This window comes from Acinonyx jubatus, chromosome X (genome assembly GCF_027475565.1).
Source record: "Acinonyx jubatus isolate Ajub_Pintada_27869175 chromosome X, VMU_Ajub_asm_v1.0, whole genome shotgun sequence".
In the NCBI taxonomy this organism is placed as follows: Eukaryota; Metazoa; Chordata; class Mammalia; order Carnivora; family Felidae; genus Acinonyx; species Acinonyx jubatus.
The window spans coordinates 35,061,519-35,087,972 of NC_069389.1; the positions used below are offsets into that span (position 1 = coordinate 35,061,519).

Here is a 26,454-nt window from a genome sequence, read left to right on the forward strand (position 1 = left end):
AGGGGCACGTCTCACATACCAGGGCTTGGCCAACTTTTTCTGTGAGGGGTTCCAGCACAGCAGGAAAGCAGCCTCGACACTGCACGAATGGGTGTAGCTGGGTTCCGACAAAACTACAAAAACAGGTGACGGGCAGGACTTGGCCCAGGGCCTTCGTTTGTTGGCCTCTGACATAGATCATATTGTGATTAGCACTTCTTGGAGCTGTGCCGTGAGCCTGGCTCTGGGTGACAATATCTCCACTTAATTCAAACCTGAATCGTGAACACAGATTTCACAATCCTGCCATAAGGAACAAATGGCCAATATTTAGCCAGAGATAAGGAGTTGTTTCTGAAGTCAAGGCTACGTGTGTGGTGCGTGCGTGTGCGTATTCTGGATGTGAAAGTTGAACATGACAAGAGCACAGGTAACACCTTACCTGGAGACTGTGTGTGCATCATAGAGGGAGACTGATTAACTGTGCTGTGGTAAGATGTAGGGGGCGAAGTAAGAGGATAAGCGCCTGATGACCCTGGCTGCTTGGGAAATGGCTGAAAAGAAAACAAGTAAACGTTGGTCAAACGGCCACCCAAGTAGATTATATAGTACATACAGCACACAGCCTACAGCTCAAGTGTTAACATTTACACATTTCACTGGTTACAAAACAGGAAACATGATATGAAAATGTGCAAAATACACAATAATTCAGAAATTTAATAACTCTCTGACTTTCGAAATGTTTAAAACACAGCAAGAATCTCACTCCTGACCTTGTAATGCCCTTGCTTACATCCCTCAAAATGTTTTTTGCTCATCTTATCTACCATATCACTGATTTATTTGTATCAGTGATCTACCATTTCACCGATTCTAAGATTTTCTTCCCCTCCACGTTTTCACATCTCTGAAATCAGGGTGTGTCTTTCAATTCATGGCATGGCATAGCGAAACTGGCAGTGTTGTTTCTGGCAGATCATAAAAAACAGTGCAACTCCCATTTGGTGGAGATTTAAAGGCAGTGAAACATGGTAGTTCAGCCTATCTCTACTCACCTTTACCTTCATCTCCAGCAAAGAAAAGCCTAGGACGACGTAATTCTTCCTAATCCGGTTTTTTATTTGAGTTACAAATCACATATAGTCAAGTACACACATCCTAACAAATGCACGGTCTGATGGATTTTTACAACTGTAACTGCCACATGGATCAAGACACTGAAGAACGCTCCCAGTGCCCCGGAGGCCTCCCTCATACACCTCCCATGTCTTTAGCACCTTCCCAAAGGTAGGCACTATTCTGACCTCTGTCACTCAAGCTTGATTTTGCCTCTTTTCACATTTTACATCAATACTGAATGTACTTATTAGTGTCTGGCTTCTTCTGTTCAACATTATGTCGGCAAAATTCGTCATGCTGTTGCATGCAGCAGGAAGTTTGTTTTTTTATTTCCGTAAAGTATCCCATTGCATTAGTATACCCCAACTTATTCACTCATTCTGCTGTTTGATATTTGGGTAGCTTACAAGTTTTAGATAAATCAGGCTGATATGGATATTCTTGTGTTTTCTGGGGCATTTCTGTTGCTCATACCCCTAAGAGTAGAATTGTTAAGTCAGAGGTAAGCGTAATGTTCACATTTAACACCCTGGAGCACTTCTAAACACCACTACAAGGGAGCTGTACCATTTTATGCACCCTCTACTAGTAAGTGAGTTTCCGTCACTGCTAATACCTAATGTTGGCAAGAATTGTCAGTTTTCTCCTCCAAGCCATTTTTGTGGGTGTGGAGTATTCTCTCACTGTGCTTTCAAGCTGTATTTCTGTGATGCCAAACGATGTGGAACACCCTTTCTGTGCTTAGTGGCCAGCTGGATATCATCCTCTTTGTGATCACATGGGTGATCACCTCACAGCATTTTAAGTCTGAGGTTAGAGCTAGTTCTGGTACTAATTCACTTGCCATTACTAGAAGCTTCTTCCTCTCCCTCTGTCTCTATTTTTTCATATGGACGTCCTGGACATCTTGGGCCCACCAAGGACCTCCTTGCCTTTCAACAGAGAAGCCCAGACACCCGTAGAAGCCGTGAAGTTAGGCAAAGGTGATACCATTTGTAATTTCAGCTAGACATCACCTGTTGCTGGGGTGGTGGCTGGAGCTGTGAGATTAAAGAATCCATCATATCTCCCCCTATGGGAGAAGGGGGATTATCATCTTCGTTTACAGACCTTCTTCGAGCATCCTGATTGCTGTCAACAAACATATTCAGGAATGTCTATGGATATAAACAGGTAGAATTCAGATTATTTTACCTACCTTTAGTAAGATATGTTTAATCATTTAGATTATTTTAACACAAACAAATACACCATGCCCAACTCTGAAAGGTAAGTTTGATACGTGGCCACTTCCAGGACAAACTGGAAGACATATTGATAATTTTGAAGGAAGGCGGGGAAAGTGAGGAAATAACATCTAAGTTAAAAGTCCTCTCAAGAAGTATGGTGCAAGTACAAAGTTGAAGAAAGAAGTATACCCTGGTACCTCCCCACACCAGGTCCAAGTATTTTCTTGTTAACTTCTGAATCAGAAACACAGGAAAAAAGAGAAAAGTTGTATGTTGGCCATATAAATCACTTCAGTGACTTTGTGAAATGTCCTATTTGGTAAGAGTTCTCTACCTTCTGAGCTAGAAAATATGACAGAAGAAAACTGAATACAGAAACCAAGCCATCTTTCCTCTTTTTATCTTAACGCGACTGAAATCTTGAACCACCAAGAGTGGGACAATCTTGTTTTATGGTGTATTTCATCAAAATTTCAGCAAGGCGACCAGACTTTGCATCTCAAGCATTCTCTTCCTTTTAATACGCTCCACCTTCCCAATCTTCAAAAACATAGATCAAAAGCTTATCAGGATCACTAGAAAGCTTTTCAAAGTATGCTGTCTGATATCTAATAAAAGATGATGGATTGACAATGCACATTTTATCTTTTCCGAGTAACCCACTGAAAGTCCTAAAACTTTTTTTCAAGCAGTAAGTCACAAAGACAGAACGAGAGAAGAGAAAAATAGCCATGAATTCTGGAGGCTGCAGAGCAGATGGCTGAGTGGTAACTGAACTATCTGATGTGAGGAAGTTGTAGCCTAAAGCGAGCAGTGGGGAAAGCCAAGAAGCAAAGCTATTTCTGTCCAGATCCCCAAGACATGTAGGAACCGGCAGCACTAGACACCTCTGGAAGGGGGGATGAAAAGTGAGACTAAAAATAGGACTGCCCGAAAGTCTTTTTAGGCGACATGGAAAGCCTCCCAGAACCTCTGTCAGGCTCACTGGGTGAGGCTGACCTCTACCACTCGGGTGGAGAATCTCTGACTAGGGGGGTTCCGGCGCCAATTGAGAGGAGCGCCATATTAAACATGAAGACAACGGGGGGTCTGGTGGGCTCACTCGGAAGAGCATGTGACTCTTGATCTCAGAGTCGTGAGTTTGAGCCCCACGCTGGGGGTGGAGATTACTTTAAAAAAACAATGAAGATTAAAGCTTACATACTGAATGTTGAAAATAGTATTCTCCTTCTCTTATTTGACTTGCCAGAAACTGGGGGCCAGATGCATCCCATCTATGCAGAGACTTGAATACTCCTCCCCTGGCACTCCCACCGACCGGCCCAACAGAAAGACCTAAATCTACTGACACTGGGAGTTAGCCAAAGAAATGGCCCAAGCAGGTGATCCTGCAGTGAAAACCACAGTCAGCAAGTCTTACCTTTAAATAAGAACAGCAAGGGGGCACCTGGCTGGCTCATTCAGTTAAACATCTGACTCGATTTTGGCTCAGGTCATGATCTCATTGTTCGTGTGATAGAGCCTTGTGTCGGGCTCTGCACTAACAGCACAGAGCCTGCTTGGGATTCTCTCTTTCCCTCTGCCCCTCCCTTGCTTGCGCATGCGTGCACTCTCTCAAAAATAAACATTTAAATAAACAAATAAATACGAGCAGTGAGTTAAGAATCACCAATATGAAAGAGATCAGAACAACAAAAAAGCAAGGTGGATGAAATGGAAAGTATGTAGGAAGAAAAGAGGTACAAGAAGATAAGATAGCCATTTACAACAAGGTATCATAAAATGAACATTTAATGACTATTTAGAAACAATAGAGAACTCCTGGGAATTTTTTAAAAGATCACAAAAAAAATTATCAAAAATAGAAAGCTTGGAAGAAAACATGAGGAAATCTCCCAAAAATAAAGAGACAAACACAGGGAAAATAAGAAAACTAGAGGAAAAGTCCAGGATACCAATCAGAATAGTAGGGGTTCCAGAAAGAGCTAACAGAGAAAACAAAGAAGAATTGAGAAATCATACAAGGCAACTCCCAGAGCAAAAGGATGTGGGTTTCCAGAGTGAAAGAGCCCACTTAATTACATAAGGTTCAAGAACTGGAATGAGATTAAATACTTCAGTGGTCACAACGGAAGTTAGAAGACAATGGAGCAATGTCTTCAAAATTCTCACAGAAAATGATTATAATCTCAAATTGTACACTTAGCCATTCTCTCAATCAGATGAGGGTAAACTAAAGATGTTTTTAGGCACACAAGGTCTCAAATTAACCTCCCACGTACCTTCTCCCAGGAAACTATGTAGGAGGTTTTCTACGAAAACAATGGAGTAAACCAAGAAAAAGACCTGCGGTGCAAAGCCACAAGGCATGCAACACAAGAGAGAAGTAAAGGACTCTCTCTCCCTCTTCACTATCCCTCTACAGATTCCTGAATCAAAACTGTGCAACAGGTCTGGAGCACTACCATTCCAGATTGGAGGTCAGAGGATTATAGAAGAGATTTCTTCAAGATGAAACCAGTGAGGTAGCTGATATATGAATGCGCAGAGGGGAAAGTTACATACATGGGAGAGACTCTAAGGTTGAGTTAGTGGTAAGTACAGAGAAAGCTAAGAAAAAAAAAAAAGCAAATTAATAATTCCCAGGAAAATAAAATGTTGAACAAGAAAGGAAAAGTAATCATAGTAAGCTTGGTGGACAGTGTTTACATATTTATAATAATGACAACACTGAAAAATTATCTAATCAAAATTGCTGCCTAGCCATATTGCAAGGATAGGAGGAAAGAAAGAAGGTATACTGGGAGCAGCCTGGAAGGAAGAAGGAGCATATACAAATTAAAAAAGAATTAAATCCTCATCTTCCATTGTGAGAATCAGATAACACCCTCAACCAAGAAGTCCACGAACAGCAATGTAAGCATTTCATTTAGGGACAGGGATGTAAATACCAAGAGAATCCTCATATAAGAGCTGAAAACAGAACAGGAAAATGGCAAGAGTGGGTTGCAAGGGACTAATTTTCAAAACAAGGCATTTGGAACCATCTGACTCTAAACTAGAAGCACATACAATTGAGCTATTATACCAGAATCTGCAGATATCGTGGCCCAGGATCCTACATTGAAAACAAACAAACAAAAAAACCCTCATGGTTGAACTGATGAATCAAACCTTCTCAATAATCAAGGATAAAGACATTGCTGAAGTTCCTTGAAGTTCCAACTAGCAAACGGGACTCTCTGCACTACCCTCCACCTTACTCATTACAAGGAAAGGAGAATTTATCATCTCATACACATAGGCACATGAGAACTTCCTGCTCCTTCAGAATGAAGTTGCAGAGATGACGAACTAACACAGCTGCTTATTAACTTTAAGCAGGAATTTGTTGCTTTTCCCCATTATTTCCCCCTCAAAGCAACTGTTTTAGCGATGTCTATGTTTACTCATGCTATAATACCGAAGTCGGTTACCTTTAGTCCAGGTGCAGGATAAAAACCTTCAACTAACTTGCTATTGTCAAAAAGACTATAGGCACCATCCCGTATTGCCACCACGCCTCGGCTCCGGCAGTAAATATCAATGCAATACATGTTCCTGAAGGCCAGTCTGATGTGGGTGGACGACTGTGGCAGGATGGAGAAGCACTGGTAAGCAGTATTGGTTCTCTGGGTCAAGCCCAACATTGGCACAGTGGGGAGTTTGTTGATGGCATTTAACGGAGCCTGAGTATCAAAGAGTACCTAAAAGAAACACAATGAGAGCAACCAGTTTCCATACAAATGCTAAAGCCTCAGAATCTCTTATGGTCATAAGTGAGACAATGTCTTTCTGGCACGTTCCATACAACGTTCCCTTGAAGAGAATGCAAACTATATCACTGCATCTACTTTGAATGAAAAGAAAATTCCCCAAGAAGAATGAAATATATAAAAGACAAAAATACACATCCTTGTCACTGAAGACAAGACCACACGATTTTTTGAGGGGTCTTACATGAGACCCTGACACTGACTCTTATTTTCACACAGAAAGTAAACTTAATTACCTGTAATAACTGAACCACATTCGGTGTTTTGTTGAACATTTCTTGAAGCTGATGGAGAATGGTATTGTGACAGTTACTGCAACCTGAGTTTGGACCAACAGTTCCCAAAGAGATGTGAAATTTCTGATGTATGGAATTCCACTGGATACTAATCTAAATCAAAGAGATTACAGGTTTCAGAAACTGAGAAAGTAACAGATTCCAGCAGAAGAAAAAACAATGTTTCAACAGTAAGGCAAAACGCCAAAGATCTACATGAGGTCTTTTTGGAAAGCCAGCCAGAAGGCTGGACTCTGTGAACTCCAGATGTACTGGTACTATGGGCCAGTACATTTGCAGACTAAGTATTAGCCCACTTCCACTAAATAAAACAGAAAGAGAAGGTGCTAAAAAGACAATTTGGATTAAATTTTATTTAAAAACCATCATGGGGTGTTTCTTATCTAGGACTGAAGAAAAGTCACCCTCTGGGTGAGCACTGTTGTAAAGGGAAAGGAAGCCACCTCCAACACAGATGCCTTCAGTTAATAGATTTTAAAACACTCAAGGAATTTCTGATATTACTTGATTTAGAAGAGTCCTGAAAGAAGCCAGCTGGCTGAATTTTTATGCGAAATTTCTAGGACTTTACATATGGGGTGGGAAGAAAATAAGGAAATAAGAGATTACAGGGAATACCTTCAAGACTGAGACAGGACCAAATAATGTTGATAGTCATGTGACCAAAAGCAGAGACATACTGTATTGTTCAAAACCATTCATAATCTTTCATTAAAGTGATCCTGCTGCTAACCAGATTTGAAATCCATGAAGAAAACAAATACAAACACCAAAAGTACATTACCTTGTCCAAAACTCATCAAGATTATATACCCCATCAAAGAGGGCATAATTTTTGCTTTTGATTTTAAAGAGTTAAACATTATAATATATTAAATATCACCAAAGTACTTAAAGTTTATCATTTTTATCCCCAATATTTATTTGAGTCCTCAATTATTTCAAGGTAGTTTTCATAGTTTTGGAATTCTTGCTTTTTAGAAGATTTAGGAGATGGGGCGCCTGGGTGGCTCAGTCGGTTAAGCATCTGACTTCGGCTCAGGTCATGATCTCACGGTTTGTGGGTTCTAGCCCCGCGTCAGGCTCTGTGCTGACAGCTCAGAACCTGGAGCCGGCTTCGGATTCTATGTCTCTCTCTCTCTCTCTCTCTCTCTCTCTCTCTCTCTCTGTCTGCCCCTCCCCTGCTCTCTCAAAAATGAATAAACATGAAAAAAAAATTTTAGAAGATTTAGGAGAGGAACTTCAGTTTTAATAAATTCACAGACTTACTGAGCTTCCCTTGGTGGTTCCATAACACAAGATAAGTTTTCGATAATTATAAACACGAACTTCCGAGAAAATATTTAGATGCGCAGGTATGTCTAGAGAGAGAAGAAGCAAAAGGGAGATTAAGATAACTCGCAAAACTTTAAAACACACATGGTGGCAGTATCATATGCCTAGACAGGCTGAGAGCTCTAAATATGTGATTTCGTTACAGAAGAATTGAAAATAAAACAAGGAAAGCAACGGCATGGATGGTGGGCTTCCATTTCCATTTGGAAACAAGGGGGGCAGGGCAGGGCAGAGAGATACTGAGGCAGTGTACAACACAATGGTCAGGAAGCTCCACTTGCAGCTCTACCCTTCACTAGCTATGCGACCTTCAGCAAGCTTCTCAGTCTCTGTGACTTGTTTCCTTCATTCGTGAAATGACGAGTAATAAATGACCTACCTCACAGGGTGACTGCAAGGATTAAATGGGTCAACACAAGCAAACTGTTTATTACATCATATGGCATGTAGTAAACTCTCACTAAATACTACCTATTACTATAATGCGGTATACCTAGGAGTAACGATTTCTGGATACCTAAGAAACTGAGTCGAGAACTCAGAAACTGGGGGAAGGAAATAAAAGCCTGAGGTAAAAGGGAAACTTATTTTTTCATTAGATATTCTCCTGAAAAAAAAGAATTTTTTTTTTATGATGTGCATCTTATACTTCTTCAGTTAAAAAAAGGAAGGGGGGGCTTCCCCCCGACAAAAGATTATCGCACGTACCTGGTAGAGAACGTGCAAATTCCAACACACACTCATATAATCGTGCAATGCTATTCCAGTCATTAAGGAACATTTCAACAACTTTTCTACCACCAACTGGTTCGGACAGCAGGTTTTCATATGTCAGATAAACATGCCGGGATGGCCCTACAGGATTAAAAAAAAAGAAAAGAAAAGAAAAAAGAAAAGAGGATTAATAGCTATCAATATGAAAAAAAAAAAGAAATATGCAAAGACAAAATGTGTGAAGCATCTCACCTTGCTCCCTGGTAGAAGTGCCATTAAGTGGGCAATTTGCAAACACTAGCTCTGCCACCCACGTGCGGTTATTTCTACCTTGCAATCGGAAAGTGCAATCAAGGAGAGAGCGGTCCAGAGCCTTTTGGGTTTCCTCATTCACACCCTTACAGGGAGGAATTCTGGCGGCGAAAGATAGCACATGAAGTGTACTTGGCATCACAGAAAGACAAAAGCACAATCTACACAACAGGCAGTTCAAACTCCACTACTAGGCACCTTCTGCAAAAGAAGGAAGTGATCCATAGCAATTCACGGCAATACACAGCATTTAACCCGTCTCCATTCACGCCAACATGGATTAGGACCTCTTGGCTGAACAAAGTGTGTGTCTGAGTGTTTTAACAGTGTTTGTCTTCATCCTTAATCTCGTTAATAGAAACACCACGATTCTTCAGAGTGAAAATCAAGGATGTTGGCTTTCTATGAAATCTACCTAGAACATCCTCAAGGAAACCCTAAGGAGAACAAAACACTCGTAAAACCCCTCTTCGAGGGCAGAATGATACAGTGGAAACAATGTGGGCTTTGGAGTCATAGACCTGCATTCTACTTCTGACTCAGCCACATTTAACCTCTCTGAATTTGTTTCCCTGACTACAAAATGGAGATAAATAATTACCTTGTGGGTCACTGATCTTAAAACATGACACAACATATGTAAAGTGCTCATGGCAGCTGATACGGTCGGTATTCGTATTTGTTAGTTCCCCTCTGCAGTAAAACCAAGTCTCGCTCGCTGACTGCCAAGACGAAACGCCAGGTTCATGATCTGCCCCCTCCTCTCCTCTTCTGTAGAGGGAACACTCATGGGATGGAGCTTTGCATGTCTCAACTCATCTAACATATTGTTACTTACATATATCTCATATAGAAGAGGAATGTATCAGTTTTGGTGTCGTAAAATACCTACCTACTAAAATACCTACCTACCCGTTTTCTTCTTGCTACTTTGTGGACATTTTCACTGGTTTTTCAGTCACAGATGAAACAATGAGATAACAGATTTTTTAATTACACATTATACTTTAACTCATAGGGAAGGTAGATTAATTCTCAGACTTGGTATAAAGATTATCTATATCTAAGTCAAAAAACAATTGGAAATACGGAATCTTGATTCAGGCCTCTTATTCAGAAACACCTAGAACAGGGTTCTCAACCTCGGCAATACTGACATTTTAGGCTGGATAATTTTTTGTTGTGTAGCCTTGGCCTCTGCCTACCAGATGCCAGTAGTAACTCCCACCCCCTCTTCTCAGTTAATAATAACAAAAAATACCTCCAAACATTGCCAAATGTCCACTGGAGGGCAAAATCACCCTTGCACTGAGAACCACTTGCCCAGGATAAACAATTTATGACAGCAAAAGAGGGACAGAGATTGCATACGATAAAAAACAAAATTTGTAGGAGAGAGAACAGCTACACAGTTTACACAAAAACAGAATTCACATAGTACTAAAATTTTCTCATTGACTTATAAATTCCACCACAGCTCCTCTTAAGTGTACAGTTTTTTTTAATGTTTTCAAAAGTTATTCTTTCATACTACATACCTTTACCACTCATTACCAGAAAGATTTTGTCCAGTGTTGCTAGGGGTAACTATATATAGTAACTGCATACGTTACATATGCCTCTCATGAAAACTTCATAGGTATACGGAGGACTTTTGCCTGTCCTTATCCCTGAAAACATAACCCCAACCATAAGAGATATAAAGCAGCCAATTCAGACAGATTTTTAAATCTTGATTTAAGAAATGTAAATGCAGCACATTATCTTCCTTTCACATAAATAGGTGTTTCACGAAATCCATCTGGTTAGAAAATGAACACACAGAATCCGGCATGTTTTCAAAGAGAAAAGTAAGACTCCTTTCAATTTATGCTCTGAGGGACAGCATGAGCCTGACAATGCATTCTATGTCACCTTCTTCATCTGTGATACAGATAGAATTGGCTCTACTTCAAGGAACCTGTAACCTTTCACTTGCTTTTAAGGTTACAAATGTAACAGAACAAAAATAAACTACAATTATACCTTTAATCCTCCCCCATGTGAGGAAACCTGACAAATTTATTACAAACTCAAAATACTATTATATTCACCAAAAATTAAGAACCGTGGGAGAGGTTTCCTGGACCATGGGTTAAATTTATCTGAAAATTTCTACCAATCCAAAAAAGTTTTTTTTAACGTAAACAGCTACCCCTGGCTGATTTTTCTCCTAGAATTCTGAGTATGGAAAAAACGTAGGAACTAGGCTTTGGTCTTCCGGGGCAAGGGTGTGTTAGCGCCACAGCGTGCCGCATGTCGGTTCCGTTCTGAGGGGTTTTACAAACGTCAGGGACCACACTATGGTCCTGTGGTGCACAAGCGGGGAGGTCACTGAAAGTGCTAGTACAAGAAGCGCCATGCTGCCTACAAGGATAGTGAAGAGGGTTTTATAAAGGCTGCACCTGCATATGCAAAAGGACTGAGTCACTCCATTGATGTAAGCTAAGTCCCACAACTTGCAAAAATGAGCTGTGCCTATGCATTATTTGCATAAGCTGCAAGAGGCAAAGAAACACAACAGACAAGACAAAAAAAACCTTGTGGGTATGGACAGCAGACCAGCACCAACCATTGACTAGTACTGTAATGTTAGTTCAGAAGAAGGGAAGTTGGCTCAAGAGCTCAAAACTAGGCACTGTGAGCATGCTGCTCTGGAGATCTGTGTCATCTGTGCTGTCAGATCAAGGCTCTTTGGAATCTACACAAGGCAACACACCCATGAGCCCTAGCAATCTAAGGTGTTTACCATGATACTTTCACAGATACATCAGGGAAGCCTGCTCAACAGATTTTCAAAAAGTTGTACAAGAACAGAACATTTTTAACAAAGCGGAGAAAAATGTCCTCAAGTTTAAAGCTTTGAAGTATCAACAACTCATATACGCATTTAATATTAATGTATCTAGGACTAAGGCTTAGGACCTTCTAAAGATTAAATGCATTAAAGCAATTATATACTAATTAGACCTTTGCCAGATTTTAATTTCATAAAACCATGTTTACACATTTATTGCTTACTTTTTCCGTCTTCATTTCATTCTACTACCCCCATAGTAGAGAGCAGGCACCAGACAGACTGATATCTTTAATTTATCCATCTCTATTTTCTCCTTTTAAGTTCTGAATAAAATAATAGCCAGGATATTATGAAGACTTTTAAAAAACTATTATAAGATGAAGCTTAAAACATAGGAAATGCTTCCTTCCTAGGTAGGACTATATTATGGGTTCTCTTGAATTCAAGAAGGAAGGGGGTTGGAATTTCTTTGTAAATATGCTGAGAACAAGATATTTTAAGACTTGCAACACATGAAAAACATAACTAAGAGAGTAGAACACAAATGTTAACATTATTTATTTATCTCCAGTTACCAAGAAGAGTGAAAAGATTAAAAAAAAAAAAACCAATCCCCTGTACTTTAGGCAGAAGTAATTCAAGACCAAAAGCCATTAAAAGTATCACATTTCTCTACGATTTTCATTACAAGGCCAGCTCTCTCGAGACCCTGAGAACTTTTTGTAGAAAGGGTGTTTACACAGCCAGGAAGGGAAAGCTATTCTTTCAACTCCAACTCAAGTGAGCACCATGACGCAAGGGTGGAGAATGTGCTATTTGCTAGCCCTTCCCATCTTCCACAGAAACCAACTGATTCCCAAGTAAATAAAAATTAAAGACCCACTGGCTCAAATCATAGAGCTGCCATATTTTGTCAGACAGAGAAATTCGAGAAGTAAAAACTGCTTCTGTGATTTGTATTATTAAGCAACACCTAAGAAACAATGCAACACCCCCCCACCAACACACATACACCCTGAAAAAAACTCTTTACTGCACCAAAAAGGTTGATCTCTTAAATGGCACGCTAGCTTTGCAAGTCCATCCTGGTCACCTTATGTAGCACATGCACCATCTTAGCTTTCCTTCTAAGCATCCTTTGGCCTGCTGTCCTCGATCCATTTAGAACCAAGCCCTCTGCCCAACTCCCTCGTATACTCTTTCCTGGCAATCTATTTTAATATCCCAGCTCAATTAGTATCAGCTTCGTGATGACTCATCTACTTCTCCTGCCCAGGCCTGTCACCTGAGCTTGATACACAGCCCTGCCCGGCCAAAGGCATGTGTTGGCACCTCAAACCTAGCAAAGCCCCTTCAAACTCACATCTTAGGTATCCCTTATCTCAGGAAACACCACAATCATCCATCACGTGCCTAAGATGAAACGAACAGGCCTCTGTGCCATCTTCTCTTTCTTACCTTCAACATCAATCTCATCACCAACCCTTGAATATTCCATTCCCTGAGTCCTTGTGGAACCTTACGAGGTCTAAGCTACTAACAACTCTGGCGTGAACCACTTCAGCGACTGGTTTCACTACTTAGTCTTATTCCCCTGCAATTTATTCTCTATATGGCTTTCAGGATAAGCTTTCAAAAACACCTATCTAATGATGTCAGCTGCTGCTTAAAATCGCCATTAGGATAAAGTCTACATCCCTTAAGGACACTTCCAAAGTCCTTCAGGATCTGATCCCTTTCCCCCTTCTGGCTCCAGCTTCATCTCTCTCAACTCCTGACACTCTGACCTCCTTTCAGTTCCGGGACATAGAGCTTTCTTTCTCTTGCCTCCAAGACTCCACATCAGCAATTATCCCTTCTAGTTAGGACTGCCCACTCCCCCCTCAGCTCCCTCTCCTCTACCTAATTCTCACCTCACTTTCAGTTCCAGTATGACAGGTACTCCCTCAGGGCTACCCTTTCTGGCTTCCAAACCAGCTCAGATCCTCCCACCCATGGCATCCTGAAGGGCCCTATCAGAATTCAAACCTGATACACTGTTGCACTCAGGAAACATCCATTAAACGAATGAAAAGAAATGCAGAGGAAAGACATCCTCAGATACCAAGTGGTGCTGGACCTCCACTCGGCAGGTGAAAAGAGAATCCTCCCCCAGACCTCAGTAATTCCGTGCAGAAATCAGTGATGTGCACAAGTTGGGAACTCTGCTTTATGCAGTCTCACAGTAAGAGAGGAGCGGCTCTAGCAGATGTGACTTCTAATGCGTGGCCCTGAGTGACACACAGGACGGAGACTTACTTTAGTAAGCGTATTGCGTGGCTGAAGCCATCACCTTCCATCTGCACTCCCTGATGGGGAATCTCCAGATTGGACAACTGGTAAGACAGAAGTAGTTAGATCAGATCAGCAATTTTACAGAGGAAACTTCCTTTTCTAAGTACTACTGTCCACTCTCATGGCACCTCTTCTAGAACTACTCTGTTCCAAAGTTACAACGTATTAGGCATGCACACTGTCCTCCATCATTTGATTTCCTGGGCAACTATGTCAAGTCCAGTGAAACTCAAAGGTGACCCAGAGCTTCTAGTTAAAAAAAAAAAAAACACCTCCAGGTGGCGAATCTTCAGAATTCTGGAGATTGATCTACTTTGGCAGCGAGCCAAAAGTAATCCAGAATCAATCCTGATGGTTCCAAATGAGGCAACTGCAAAATAAGACTGGTTTTCTTGTGTAATTCAATTATGTTTGGTCAAAACATAGTGTTCAAAACACTAGGTCTAAGGCCTAGTCACATCTCACTTTTAATCACAAACAATAGTTTGTAGTTTGTAACTGACCTGGAATACATTTTTAACAATTAAACCATTTCCTGGGTGACACCCAAGAAAAAAAAGATTTCCAATTTATGCAGTTATCCAATGAGATATCTTTCTCAACTGGAAGATTTGGAAAGTGAGTTGAAAAGACCAATGCAGGGACAGTGCCTGAGGCCCCGTGAGTGGAACTGCAGGTTATGTAGGTATGCCAAAAAGTCATCTGATCTACCAAAGAGAAGACTGCCTTTGGCTCATATTCCTGGGTCTTCTATGGCAGGCTATTTATTTATACCCACCTTGTTCCAGAAAGGATTTAAAACAGCTCTAAGTATTTGACTGAGCCCTGCTTTGGGCCTGGAAAGGGCACATGTTTAAGAAAAATAGCTGCTGACCAAATAGGCCACAGGAGTTCAGGTTCAAAAGGAAGCAACGTGTGGGAAGACTCAAAAACACGGTCTCTATCCTATGGATCAGTGATATAAACATCCCTTGTAAGATGAGATTTATTCACATCTCAGTATAAATTAAGCAGAAAATGTGCTTGTCTTTTGTCTTCAACATGGCTTTTTTATTGAGAAAAGAAAAAGTAGACTGTTTAAGAGTTTGACTGAGTTTGACAAAGTACTACAGAATGTTCTTACATGTCCTATATGTGCAACAGGTATAGGCACACAGAGAAGGGGGACAGAGAGGACATATGTCTATAGGTGTTAGTCTTTGCGGGTATTACAAAGGCACAATTTCTTGCAATTATGAGCCTGTAGGTGGGGAGGGAGGAGAGCAAGCAGGGAGACAGACATCACATTGCCCCTGGGTACCACATAGCCTCCCTTCCCATGATAAAGGTAGTACGTGGATGACATTCGTGTAATCAATCCACAGGGCACAGCACAATAAAGAAGTCCAAGAACACAGTCAAGTAGATGGGAAGCATGGACCCTGTCTGTACATTTTAGGAGCTATGGCTAGTACCCAGACAAGACATTTATCAAGCTCACAGTTCTAGGAGCTAGGACATCAAGGACACGAGCATCTATTTTAGGTAACTGTTTCTGGGCCTCGATTTCTCTGGGCTATTCCTGCTCTTTATAGTTTTACACCTTACCCTCTGCCTTCAGATCCTAAAGCTCAATAAAGCAGGTGTCAGCATACAACAGCTCATGGGTCAAATCTAGCCCACTGCCTGTTTTTGTAAATAAAGTTTTACTGAAACATAGCCACACTCATCTGTTTAAACATCAACTATGGCTGAGTCACACTACAACAGCAGATCTGAGTGGCTATAAGAGACCATGGGACCCCCCAACACCTAAAATACTTACTATCTGGCCCTTTATACAAAAAGTTTGGTCAATTTGCAACAACGTGGAAAGAACTAGAGTGTATTATGCTGAGCAAAATTAGAGAAAGATAAATATCATTTCACTCACATGTGTAATTTAAGAAACACAACAGATGAACATAGGGGAAGAGAAGGAAAAATAAGATAAAAAGAGAGAGGGAGGCAAACCATAAGAGATTCTTAAATATAGAGAACTGAGGACTGATGGAGGGGAGGTGAGTGAGGGGATGGGCTAAATGGGTGATGGGTACTAAGGAGGCCACTTGTTGGGATGAGCACTGGGTGTCATATGTAAGAGATGAATCACTATATTCTACTCCTGAAATCATTATTACACTGTATGTTAACTAAGCCAGATTTAAATAAAATTTTTAAAGAAAAAAGAAAAAGTTTGGCAATTCCTGCTCTAAAGCATGAAAGTGTTCAACAAGTCTTCCCAAGATTACCATCGTCCGTTTAACTGAAATAATTCACTTCCACATTGTCAGGTCTCTTCTTCTTCTTCTTCTACTTTTTATATCCTCAGTTGTTTCACTCATAAACATGTTTTTTTTCTTTTAAAAAATTTTTTAGTTTTAATTGTGGTATAAGTCTCCACTTCATTCATAGTAATTTACAGAGGGAAGGAGTCTTACAAAAAGTAAAACTTTAAAATAGAGCGAAATCATTAACGTCGTGGTGTATCCCTTTAAAGGGATGCCAATCCTTGGCCAAAGCCTTTCTTGGAAATGTAAAAATGCAGGTTCTGTTACCTCCCTTTCCTCTCATGTTTGGGGATCATGCTGGATATCACAACTGCATATTCTTGAAAGACACTAATTATATGTAGGTCTATTCCTTACTCCATGTGACAGAGTAAAAATTGGGTTTAATAGTCTTTCTGGTCTGCTTTTCGAAAGGAACCCAGGTTTATTACTGTGTAAGCAGTATGTATGGCTTCACCAACTCAAAAATAAGCACCCCATCATCAACTAACTACCACAAAGAGATAATGCTCCTACTAAGAGGTATACAAGTTAAGATGTTAATTTTCAAAAGATGTCTTTTTTTTTTTTAACTTGGGAAGAATTTACTTTCCATTTCCATAAAGAACAGAATGCCCACAATTTGGAATCAGAAAGACGAAATAATGTGTGTTTTACAGGTACACCATGAGATGCTATGATTTCAACCCCATCCCTCCCCAAATGAACAAGATCACAGCTATTCTGGTTTTCTTAATGGAATCCACATAGCTGTAAGCAAGGCATTTTAGAAATTAGTCTTTCATATACTCAAAATTGTTCCAAAAAATTACCTCCAACCGAAGTCCTACGAATGGCATATTTGTATCACACATAGCAACAAAGTGAGCTAGAACTTTATTGAAGGCACACATTTCTCCTGATCGTTTGGTTTTCTTAGGTTCTACTGGACACAGATCATCAGACAGCTAGAATTTAAGTGAAGAACACAAGTAGGCAAAAAAAAAAAAAAAAAAAAATACAGGTGATGCAATTAGTTAAGACAGTTAAAATGACTATAGCTCAAGATTAATCAACAAATGTTATTCATTCAACAAATATTTACTGAGCAAATATTTTGATGTAAATACTGGAAATTTAAGTACCTACTGTGTATTTAGCAAACTTTCTGGTGGAAATGGTGTATAATTAATTATTAATTAAAAGACAGGCATTTTCAAGAATTGTTATTTAAGCCTTATTGCCACCCAATCTCTTAAAAACCGTATCTAATTCTTATTTTTGAAACCCTATCTAGTTATCTCCCATAACTAGTTGAAGAATGCAACGAAGTTAAAACACACAAATTCTGTGCTCATTTCTGTATGTGATCATACCTTGCGCTTGGTGCCGGTTTTAGGTGGTTTCCCAGATTTTGTGCGAAAAACCAGCTCCTGGACGTTTTCCTTGAACTGCTGCAGCAAGAGCGCCATCACAGGGGCGTCCTCACGCTCCGCAGCGTTCACAGACATGAAGTAGTACTTGTATGACAGCTGTGTGGGCTTATTGGGGACCTCCAACATCTCCACAACCTAAAAAGGCCCAAATCAGAAATGAGACTCAGAGAATTAAGTGTGGTAGATTTGCCACCTTACAGCAAGTAGGGCTCAGAACTGTGAATCTAACGTAGATGGTTTTTCTTCTTTAAACAAGGACAAATCAATCAGGATACTCAACAAAAAAGGGATTCCTGTTAAATATATATACTTTGTTTTCTAAACACTGTATGCTTAAGTCTAGCAGGTATGCTAGATTTTCTAGGATGGGATCTATTGATTGATTTTTTAAAGCTTGAGAGAGAACAAGAGCGGGGGAGGGGCAGAGAGAGAGGGAGAGAGAGAATCCCAAGCAGGCTCTGTGCCTACAGCATGTGGGGCTGGATCCCAAGAACTGTGAGTTCATGACCTGAGCCGAAGTGCATAGCTGGACGCTTCACAAACTAAGCCATCCAGGTGGCCCTAGCATGGTATCTATTTTAAATTGCCCTGTTGCCCTTAACCATCAAAACATCTTAAGAATTCCACTGTTATAGCAGAGAAAAATGACAACTAACTCTTACAACTGGAAGCATATAAAAATAAACCCTGATTTTCAACTAAAAAATAGGTCACGGTGAGGATAAAGACCACCACCACCACCAATAGTCAACATGGAGGGGCGCCTGGGTGGCTCAGTGGGTTAAGCGTATGACTTCGGCTCAGGTCATGATCTCATGGTCTGTGAGTCTGAGCCCTGCATGGGGCTCTGTGCTGACAGCTCAGAGCCTGGAGCTTGCTTCAGATTCTGTGACTCCCCCTCTCTCTGCACCTCTCCTGCTCACACTGTGTCTCTCTCTCTCAAAAATAAACAAACATTAAAAAAAAAAAAGTCAACACTGATATAGAGCTTACTACATGCCAGGTACTGTCCTGATATTGGACAAATGTTAACACATTCAATCTTCCTAATAACTCTGTAGAGAAGGGATTATTATCTTCATTTTTCTGATGGAAAAACTGAGGTGCAAAATAGTTTGGTTACTTGCCCAAGGTCTCAGAGCTGAGAAGTGATGGACTCATGCTCTGATGCCAGTTTGGCTCCAGAGACCTTGCTCTTAACCACTATACCAGCTTACTATTTTCAATGTCTACCTAAAATTTAAGAAAAGTCCCCTAAATACTTTAGGGAGAGAAAGAAATGCCACTGGACCATTGCTCCGACCAACACATACTTGCCTGTCTCTCTTCTCACCTCCCTTCCCTGCCTCTCCCCCTGCCTCCCCACACACTCTCTTCAGGAAATTCTTAGGCTAACACCTAATATCACACTGATGAACCTGAGGAAATAGAAGAATTAAAAGTAAAATGGATGCTTCACCAAAGAAGATAAAGGGATGGCAAATAAAACACATGAAAAGATATTTGATATCATCAGTCATCAGGACAACATAAATTAAGATGACAATAAAATACCACTACACATCTATCAGAATGGCTAAAATTTTTTTTAGCCAAGGGCTGGCAAGAATGCAGAGCATCTAGAACTCTCTTGTATTGCCAACAGATATGCAAAATGGCCCGGCCAATGTGCAAAACAGCTTGGCAGTTTTTTATAAAGCTGAACATACACTGATCATATAACTTAACCCACCAATCCCATTAGTTAATTTATCCAAAAGAAGTGAAAACTTAAGATCACAAAGAAACCTATATACAAACCTATATAGCAGCTTTATAATTGCCCCAATTAAACAAACCATCCATACCATGGAATACTACTCCAATTAAAGGAATATTTGTTTTTATTTTTTAAAGTTTACTTATTTATTTTGAGAGAGAGACAGACAGAAGGAGAGAGAGAATCCCAAGCAGGCTCCACGCTGTCAGTGCAGAGCCCGACACGGGGTTCAAAGTCACGAACTGCGAGATGATGACCTGAGCTGAAACCAAGAGTTGGACGCTTAACCAACTGAGCCACCCAGGCACCCCAATTAAAGGAATGAACTATAACACCACCACAGTATGGGTGGAAATCAAAGGCATTATGCTGAGTGAAAGAAACTAGATTGATGGGCAAACCCATAAAGACAGAAAACAGGGGGCGCCTGGGTGGCTCAGTCGGTTAAGCGTCCGACTTCGGCTCAGGTCATGATCTTGCAGTCTGTGGGTTTGAGCCCCGCGTCGGGCTCTGTACTGACAGCTCGGAGCCTGGAGCCTGTTTCAGATGCTGTGTCTCCCTCTTTCTCTGACCCTCCACTGTTCATGCTGTCTCAAAAATAAATATTTTAAAAAATTAAAAAAAAAAAAAGACAGAAAACAGGTCAGTGGTCACCAGCTGAAAGTGGGAGGAGGGTTTAATTATAGAGATGCAGCACTAGGGCATTTTGGGGGTAATGGATCTGTGTTTTGCTGAGATGGGGATTACAACAATGTATGCATTTATTCCAACTCAAACACAAAAAGTCTAAATTTTTCCTGTATGTAAATTACATCTTAATAAAGCTGACAAAAGTAAAATGGCAGAAAGACATTTAAAGGTAGCAAGCCTTGGGGCGCCTGGGTGGCTCAGTCGGTTAGGCATCTGACTTCGGCTCAGGTCATGATCTCACGGTTCATGAGTTCGAGCCCCGCATGGGGCTCTGTGCTGACAGCTCGGAGCCTGGAGCCTGCTTCAGATTCTGTGTCTCCCTCTCTCTCTCTGCCCGCCCCCCCCCCCCGCCCCCCGCTCACATTCTGTCCCTCTCTCTCTCTCTCTCAAAAATAAACATTAAAAAAAATATTTAAAGGTAGCAAGACTTTCCTCTGTACTTCTTAATGTCCGTGGTCATTTCCATTTCTATGAATGTATCACCCCTACGTGAGAAATAAGAAGGATGAAGAGAATGTACATTCAGTTTTGGTCTAAACCATGTGAAACAACTTACTGCTTTTCAATAAGTTGTTAGTCACTGAAACTAACATTTGGCTTCTGGTGATACTAAATAAGATCAGAAATACTAAAACCATTTTGTCCGTGGCTGTGTATAAGGATCTTTGTGTGTTCATGGGTTTGATTATTATGCATATATTCTGAATATCATTTTATATGTAGACTAGGCAGCTCACCAAGAGCGGAAACAACAATCCTTTGTCATGTATCAAATCTAGTTCTACAGCTGGGGTTTTAAATTCAGAAAAAAGTGAAATTCACATCACTGACAGACTTACTGCCCTGCTCTACATAAATAACACTAACTTAAGATATGTCAGGGTACACATGGCACTTTTTTTTAAAGATACTATCTTTTTTTAAATTTTACTTATTTGTTTAATTTTTTTCTGTTTATTTTTGAGAGAGACAGAGCACAAGCAGGGGAGGAGCAGAGAAAGAGCAGGGGAGAGGAAGAGAGAGATGGAGACACAGAATCTGAAGCAGGCTCCAGGCTCTGAGCACAGAGCCTGACGCAGGGCTCAAACTCACAAACCATGAGATCATGACCTGAGCTGAAGTCGGACACTTAACTGACTGAGCCACCCCAGATGCTCCTTAAGATAATATCTTTTAAAAGTACAGCTCAAGACCTTAAAAAACTCACTCCTACGGGCACCAGGGTGGCTCAGTCGGTTAAGTGTCTGACTTTGGCTCAGGTCATGGTCTCCTGGCTCGTGGACTCAAGCCCTACGTCAGGCTCTGTGCTGACAGCTCAGAGCCTGGAGCCTGCTTTGGATTCTGTGTCTCCATCTCTCTCTTCCTCTTCCTCCCTCTCTGTCTGCCCCTCCCCCACTCACTCTGTCTTTCTCTCTCAAATATAAACATCAAAAAAATAAAATAAAATTCAATCCTATTGCCTTCAACCAACAATCTTGAATTAAGTTTTTCAAACATCTTATATTCTTTGCCAAAAATATCTACTTGGTATAAACAGAAATTTCTATAAGCAGGGAAATATATTTAGGGTGAGTTCATATTTCAAATTCTTGCAAATTTTAACCAATTCAAAGATCTCAAAGAAACTAGAAGACACACAGAAAGAGTGAAAAAAGAACGAGAAAGGATCTTACCATGCCCTGAAAGGTACATACATCAAAAGGATGAGAATATAAAGCTACTTCACTTCAGCCAGCCCATATTTTAAAAAGCTGCATTATGCAAGTTAACATTTGATTAAAACCAATCAAGTTTCTCTGACACCAAAAGATCTCCAAACATTCACAGTAGTTGCTTTCAAAATTCTTCTTATATAGAGATGCTTCATCCAAAGCAGAAACTAGGCCTCACTACAGGAAAGATCCAAGAGTGAGGGATAGAGGCACACCTGTATTTCCCAACCCTGCCTGATCATCGTACCATTTCTTACACACATGATTTTCCTCTCTCCCCTATCCCTACTTCCTAGGTTGAAAATCACTAAACTTAAATATCCAATAAAATATATTTGTAAATTAAGTTAAGCAATAAGTCATTTGAGATACTAAGAGAATGAACTGAATTCGATCACCCAAATCACCCCTTTTCATACTTACAATGTAGTACTGTGGAAGACGGGTAAGTTTAATGAACAGCTTATTCTTAGAAAGGTTTCCAATAGGATGGGTTGAGTAATTGGACAGCTGCAATGTTTCACTGGTTAATGTAGGCAAATGTTTTATAGATTGTTTGCAACGCTGTTGTCCAAGCCAAAACCTTAATTGAAAGAAAATAATTTACGTCACAAAATCATAGATTCTTCTGTGTGCAACTGATTTGTAAACTGATTACTGAAGACCACTAAAAAATAACAATCTGAAACTTAACTGCTAGTAAAAAGACACATAACCATACCGATGAATCATTTCTCCAGTTTTACATTGGTCTGTTAGTTCTAGTTCTTTTTCTTTGTTTTTAGAGACAGAGTGACAGTGGGGGACAGGGGCAGAGGGAGAGAAAGAGAATCTCAGGTAGGCTTCACACTCACCACAGAGCCCGATGCAGGGCTTGATCCCACGACTCTGGGATCATGACCAGAACCAAAATCAAGAATCGGATGCTCAACTGACTGAGTCACTCAAGCGCCCCTGTTAGTTCTAGCTCTAGTTTAAGGAATTGAAACTGCAATGTGAATGATTTTGATTAGTTATAAGGAAGAATTAACTAGTATTAAGGCTGGGACACTGTAGAAGTTTATTACAGAGGAGGACAGATTTCCTAGAGTTTATTAAGACAGCAATAACTAACCTCAACATCTTTCATAAAATGCCTTTAGTGTTTATAAAACAAAGAGAAAACAATAAATAGGTATAAAGGTGCCTAATTTTTCTTAAAAAATTTTTTTCAATGTTTATTTTTGAGAGAGTGTGTGCACGTGTGCAAGCTGGGTACCGGCAGACAGAGACAGAGACACAAAATCTGAAGCAAGATCCAGGCTCTGAGCCGTCAGCACAGAGCTCAAGGCGGGACTTGAACCCATGAACCATGATGACATGACCTGAACCGACTGAGCCACCCAGGTGCCTCAAAGGTGCCTACTTTTTTTAGTATCACTGGAGATATACAGTCCTAGTTGTTATACTGTGTATGTGTAAAGTGATGGGTATATAGAGCGGGTGCCAGGAAGGTATTACCTTCTTTCCCTCCTCTCTCTCAGTTCAGCCACCAGATTTCAGTTTGAAGCTTTTTATAATATTCCTCTCACTTATTTCATTAGCTGTCCTTGAGGCTAGACACTGTGTGTGTGTGTGTGTGTGTGTGTGTGTGTGTGTGTGTGTATAAGATACGTGAAAAAGAGATAAAATGACTGGTTCACAAACTTTCACTGATTCACAATGAAGTAACTACAGAAAATAAGAATACGAATTTAGAAACTTTTCACAGCAATGTAACAATTATCACAACATCCCAGCTCACGATCAGTAGGCTCACCTTGTTGAACAGGGTACAGACCCGTCCGGGTGCTGCTGCACTGGTGTGGTGAGCTGCGTGTGGCACCGACCCTGTGCTAGTCACATGCAGTAAAACCTAACATAACACGTTTGAAGGCTAGTTTGTCAACTATTACCCAAAAATGTGGAAGGTCTAGAAACCTGTTTTTTTCCCCACTGAAAAAACAAATTTAACTGCAACATCACAGAATCAATTGCTAGAACTGGCCACAAATGAAGAAATGAAGAAAAATTTTGAAAATACAACCATACTTGCTTCATTTTAAGGTAGAAGTTAAAAATGAATATTCTGAACTTGCTAAAACTGCTTTCAAATCTCTACTTCCAGTCCCATCAACAAGTGAGACTGTGAGACTGGTATCCCTATTATGTATGTTTTTAAAAGAAAAACAGAAAAAGATACACATTATCTCCTGTGATGAGCATCATCATCAATCCAACTTAGATAAGTTACAACAAGCAAGAAACAAGCTCATCTGTCACCTTAAAAATTCTAAACACAATGTAAATTCTAAATATATATAAACATGTATTCATACGAATTGTAAACACAACATACTCTTTTCAAAGCACACACGGAATGGCCATTTTACTCAACCTTTTGTCTTATTACGATTTCATGGGACAAAAAAATCTGAGCGTAAGAGTGAATGTTCCACATTAACTGCCTGTGTACACTTCCAATGAAAAACGTGTAGAGATTTTTTTCATTTTTATACTGTTTGTTCTGATTGTATTTGTTGAGATGCAATTCTGTCTGTTGATCCTTACAATTAAAAAATTGGGGCTTTTATTTATTTTTTAAGTTTGTTTATTTATTTTGAGAGAGAGACAGAGAGAGCAAGCAGGGGAGGGGCAGAAAGAGAGGGAGAAAGGGAATCCCAAGCAGGCTCCGTGGTGTCAGTGCAGGCTTGATCCCACAAACCGTTGAGATCATGACCTGAGCCAAAATCAAGAGTCAGATGCTCAACCGACTGAGCCACCCAGGCGCCCTGGGACTTATATTTTATACATGTTTTTTCATTTCCTTTTTCTACAATTTGTTTTCATTGCACATGACAAGAAAGGTGATCACATGAACAGATGCTCAGAATCATTTGTCATTAGAAAACTGTAAACTAAAACCACAATGCAATACCTCATCACACTTACCAGGATGGCTATAGTCAAAAACGGTAACAAGCTTCGGCAAGGACTCAGGGAAATGGAAACCCTCAAATATTGCTGATGTGATTTTAAAATGGCATAGCTACTCTGGAAACTAGTTTGGCAGTTTCTTTAATAAGCTAAACATAAATTTACTGTATGACCCAGCAATTCTACTCTTAGTGGAATGAAAATGTTAAGTTCACATATAGACTTAGACATGACTATTCACAGCAGCATTACTCATAATAGGCAAAAAGTGAAACAACCCACATGCCCATCAATTTAGGAATGGATAAACAATGTGGTATATATCCATATAACAGAATATTATTCAGCCACAAAAAGGAATTAAGCATTGATAACTGCTACAACATGGATGAACCTCAAAACATTATGCGAAGTGGAAGAAGCCAGTCACAAAAGACCACATACTTTATGATTCCCTTTCTACAAAATGTCCACACACACAAAAAAAATCTATAAAAGCAGAAAGTAGATTCATAGTTGCCAGGGGCTGAAGTTGGGAATGAGGTTTAACTGTAAATGAACACCTGCTTGAGGTGGTGAAAATGTTCCAAATGTTCTAAAAATGGATTGTGATTATGGTTAAACTCAGTAAATTTACTACAAGTCATTGAATTATACACTTAAAATGGGTGAATTTTACGGTACGTAAATTATACCTCAATAAAGTTATTTCAAAAAATTAATGCCCCATGACAGATTAACAGATTAGCAATAAGCTGGTCATTCACCAAAGATCATTTGAGAAGCATGATTACAAGTGATAACCAGGGGACCTTTCTTATAAATTATGTGTTTAAGTACAGAGACGCATTTGATAAGTTTAAGGCTTTGGGTACTCGGCCTTCTGGTTTTAGGTTGTATCTCCTCTCGCTGGAACTGCCAGATAAACCACCTCAAGTTATGCAAGCTGTGAATTATTGAGCATTTAAGTATTTGAACCTTATTTGTTTAGCCAGAATGCACAACAATGCACCAAAAAATGCCAAAGCGCTAAAAACTTTGGAATTTGTTATTAGAGTATTCCTTACTCAGAGTAAGGAGTATCACTTTTCATACACAGTTAAACTAAACAGCTATTCAAAAGGAGGCTCATATAATATCACCAATCTGGTTGGCATTAAAAATCACATCTTGTTAATGAAAACACTACTTGATTATAGTGAAGCCTTCAAATATTTATACAACTCAAACTAGCAAAAGGAGAAGGGGTAGGCTAGATCACAAAGAACACTCTAGCCCTCTCCCCTTCTCCATTTGACAGTTTGGGTTTTGACCTCCGCAATTTATTTTTATCCCTTGGAATTTTATTAATTTTAAAAGCGAGTTTGTTAGAGTTGCCATAATGGCACCTCTGTGTACCAGGGTGGCAATGAAACCTCACAGAATTGTCTTTAGCTCCATTTTCAATTTTATTTAGTTTGACAGTATGAAGCATTCAAAGGACTTTGAGACAATATTGAATGACAGTATTAGAGAAGCAGAAACAACTATTCTGAAGGGTCAGCTGGTAGATTCATACCATGAAGATTATCCTGGGTAAGAACAAATAAGACTATTGCAGAGAACACTAGAGTCAATAAAATCCATTGTGTAAGTGACT

The 26,454-nt window shown here is 40.0% G+C and overlaps 1 protein-coding gene and 1 long non-coding RNA gene across 4 annotated transcripts in view; one reads left to right on the forward strand and one right to left on the reverse strand.

Moving 5' to 3' along the window:
- The window catches only part of LOC113597587 (uncharacterized), a 58,772-nt gene that overhangs the window by 19,652 nt on the left and 12,666 nt on the right, over positions 1-26,454 (forward strand). The window lies entirely within an intron of this gene.
- The window catches only part of MED14 (mediator complex subunit 14), a 65,662-nt gene that overhangs the window by 14,190 nt on the left and 25,018 nt on the right, over positions 1-26,454 (reverse strand). For all 3 annotated transcript variants that reach the window (XM_053202248.1, XM_027054128.2, XM_027054127.2), the window contains exons 13-23: positions 22,284-22,443; positions 17,640-17,834; positions 17,097-17,231; positions 13,940-14,016; positions 8,743-8,903; positions 8,485-8,631; positions 7,711-7,802; positions 6,382-6,534; positions 5,807-6,076; positions 2,118-2,258; positions 422-533 (exon numbers count right to left, since the gene is read on the reverse strand). In XM_053202248.1, the coding sequence (XP_053058223.1) occupies positions 422-533; positions 2,118-2,258; positions 5,807-6,076; positions 6,382-6,534; positions 7,711-7,802; positions 8,485-8,631; positions 8,743-8,903; positions 13,940-14,016; positions 17,097-17,231; positions 17,640-17,834; positions 22,284-22,443 (1,643 nt within the window). The remainder of the gene's footprint in view (positions 1-421; positions 534-2,117; positions 2,259-5,806; positions 6,077-6,381; positions 6,535-7,710; positions 7,803-8,484; positions 8,632-8,742; positions 8,904-13,939; positions 14,017-17,096; positions 17,232-17,639; positions 17,835-22,283; positions 22,444-26,454) is intronic.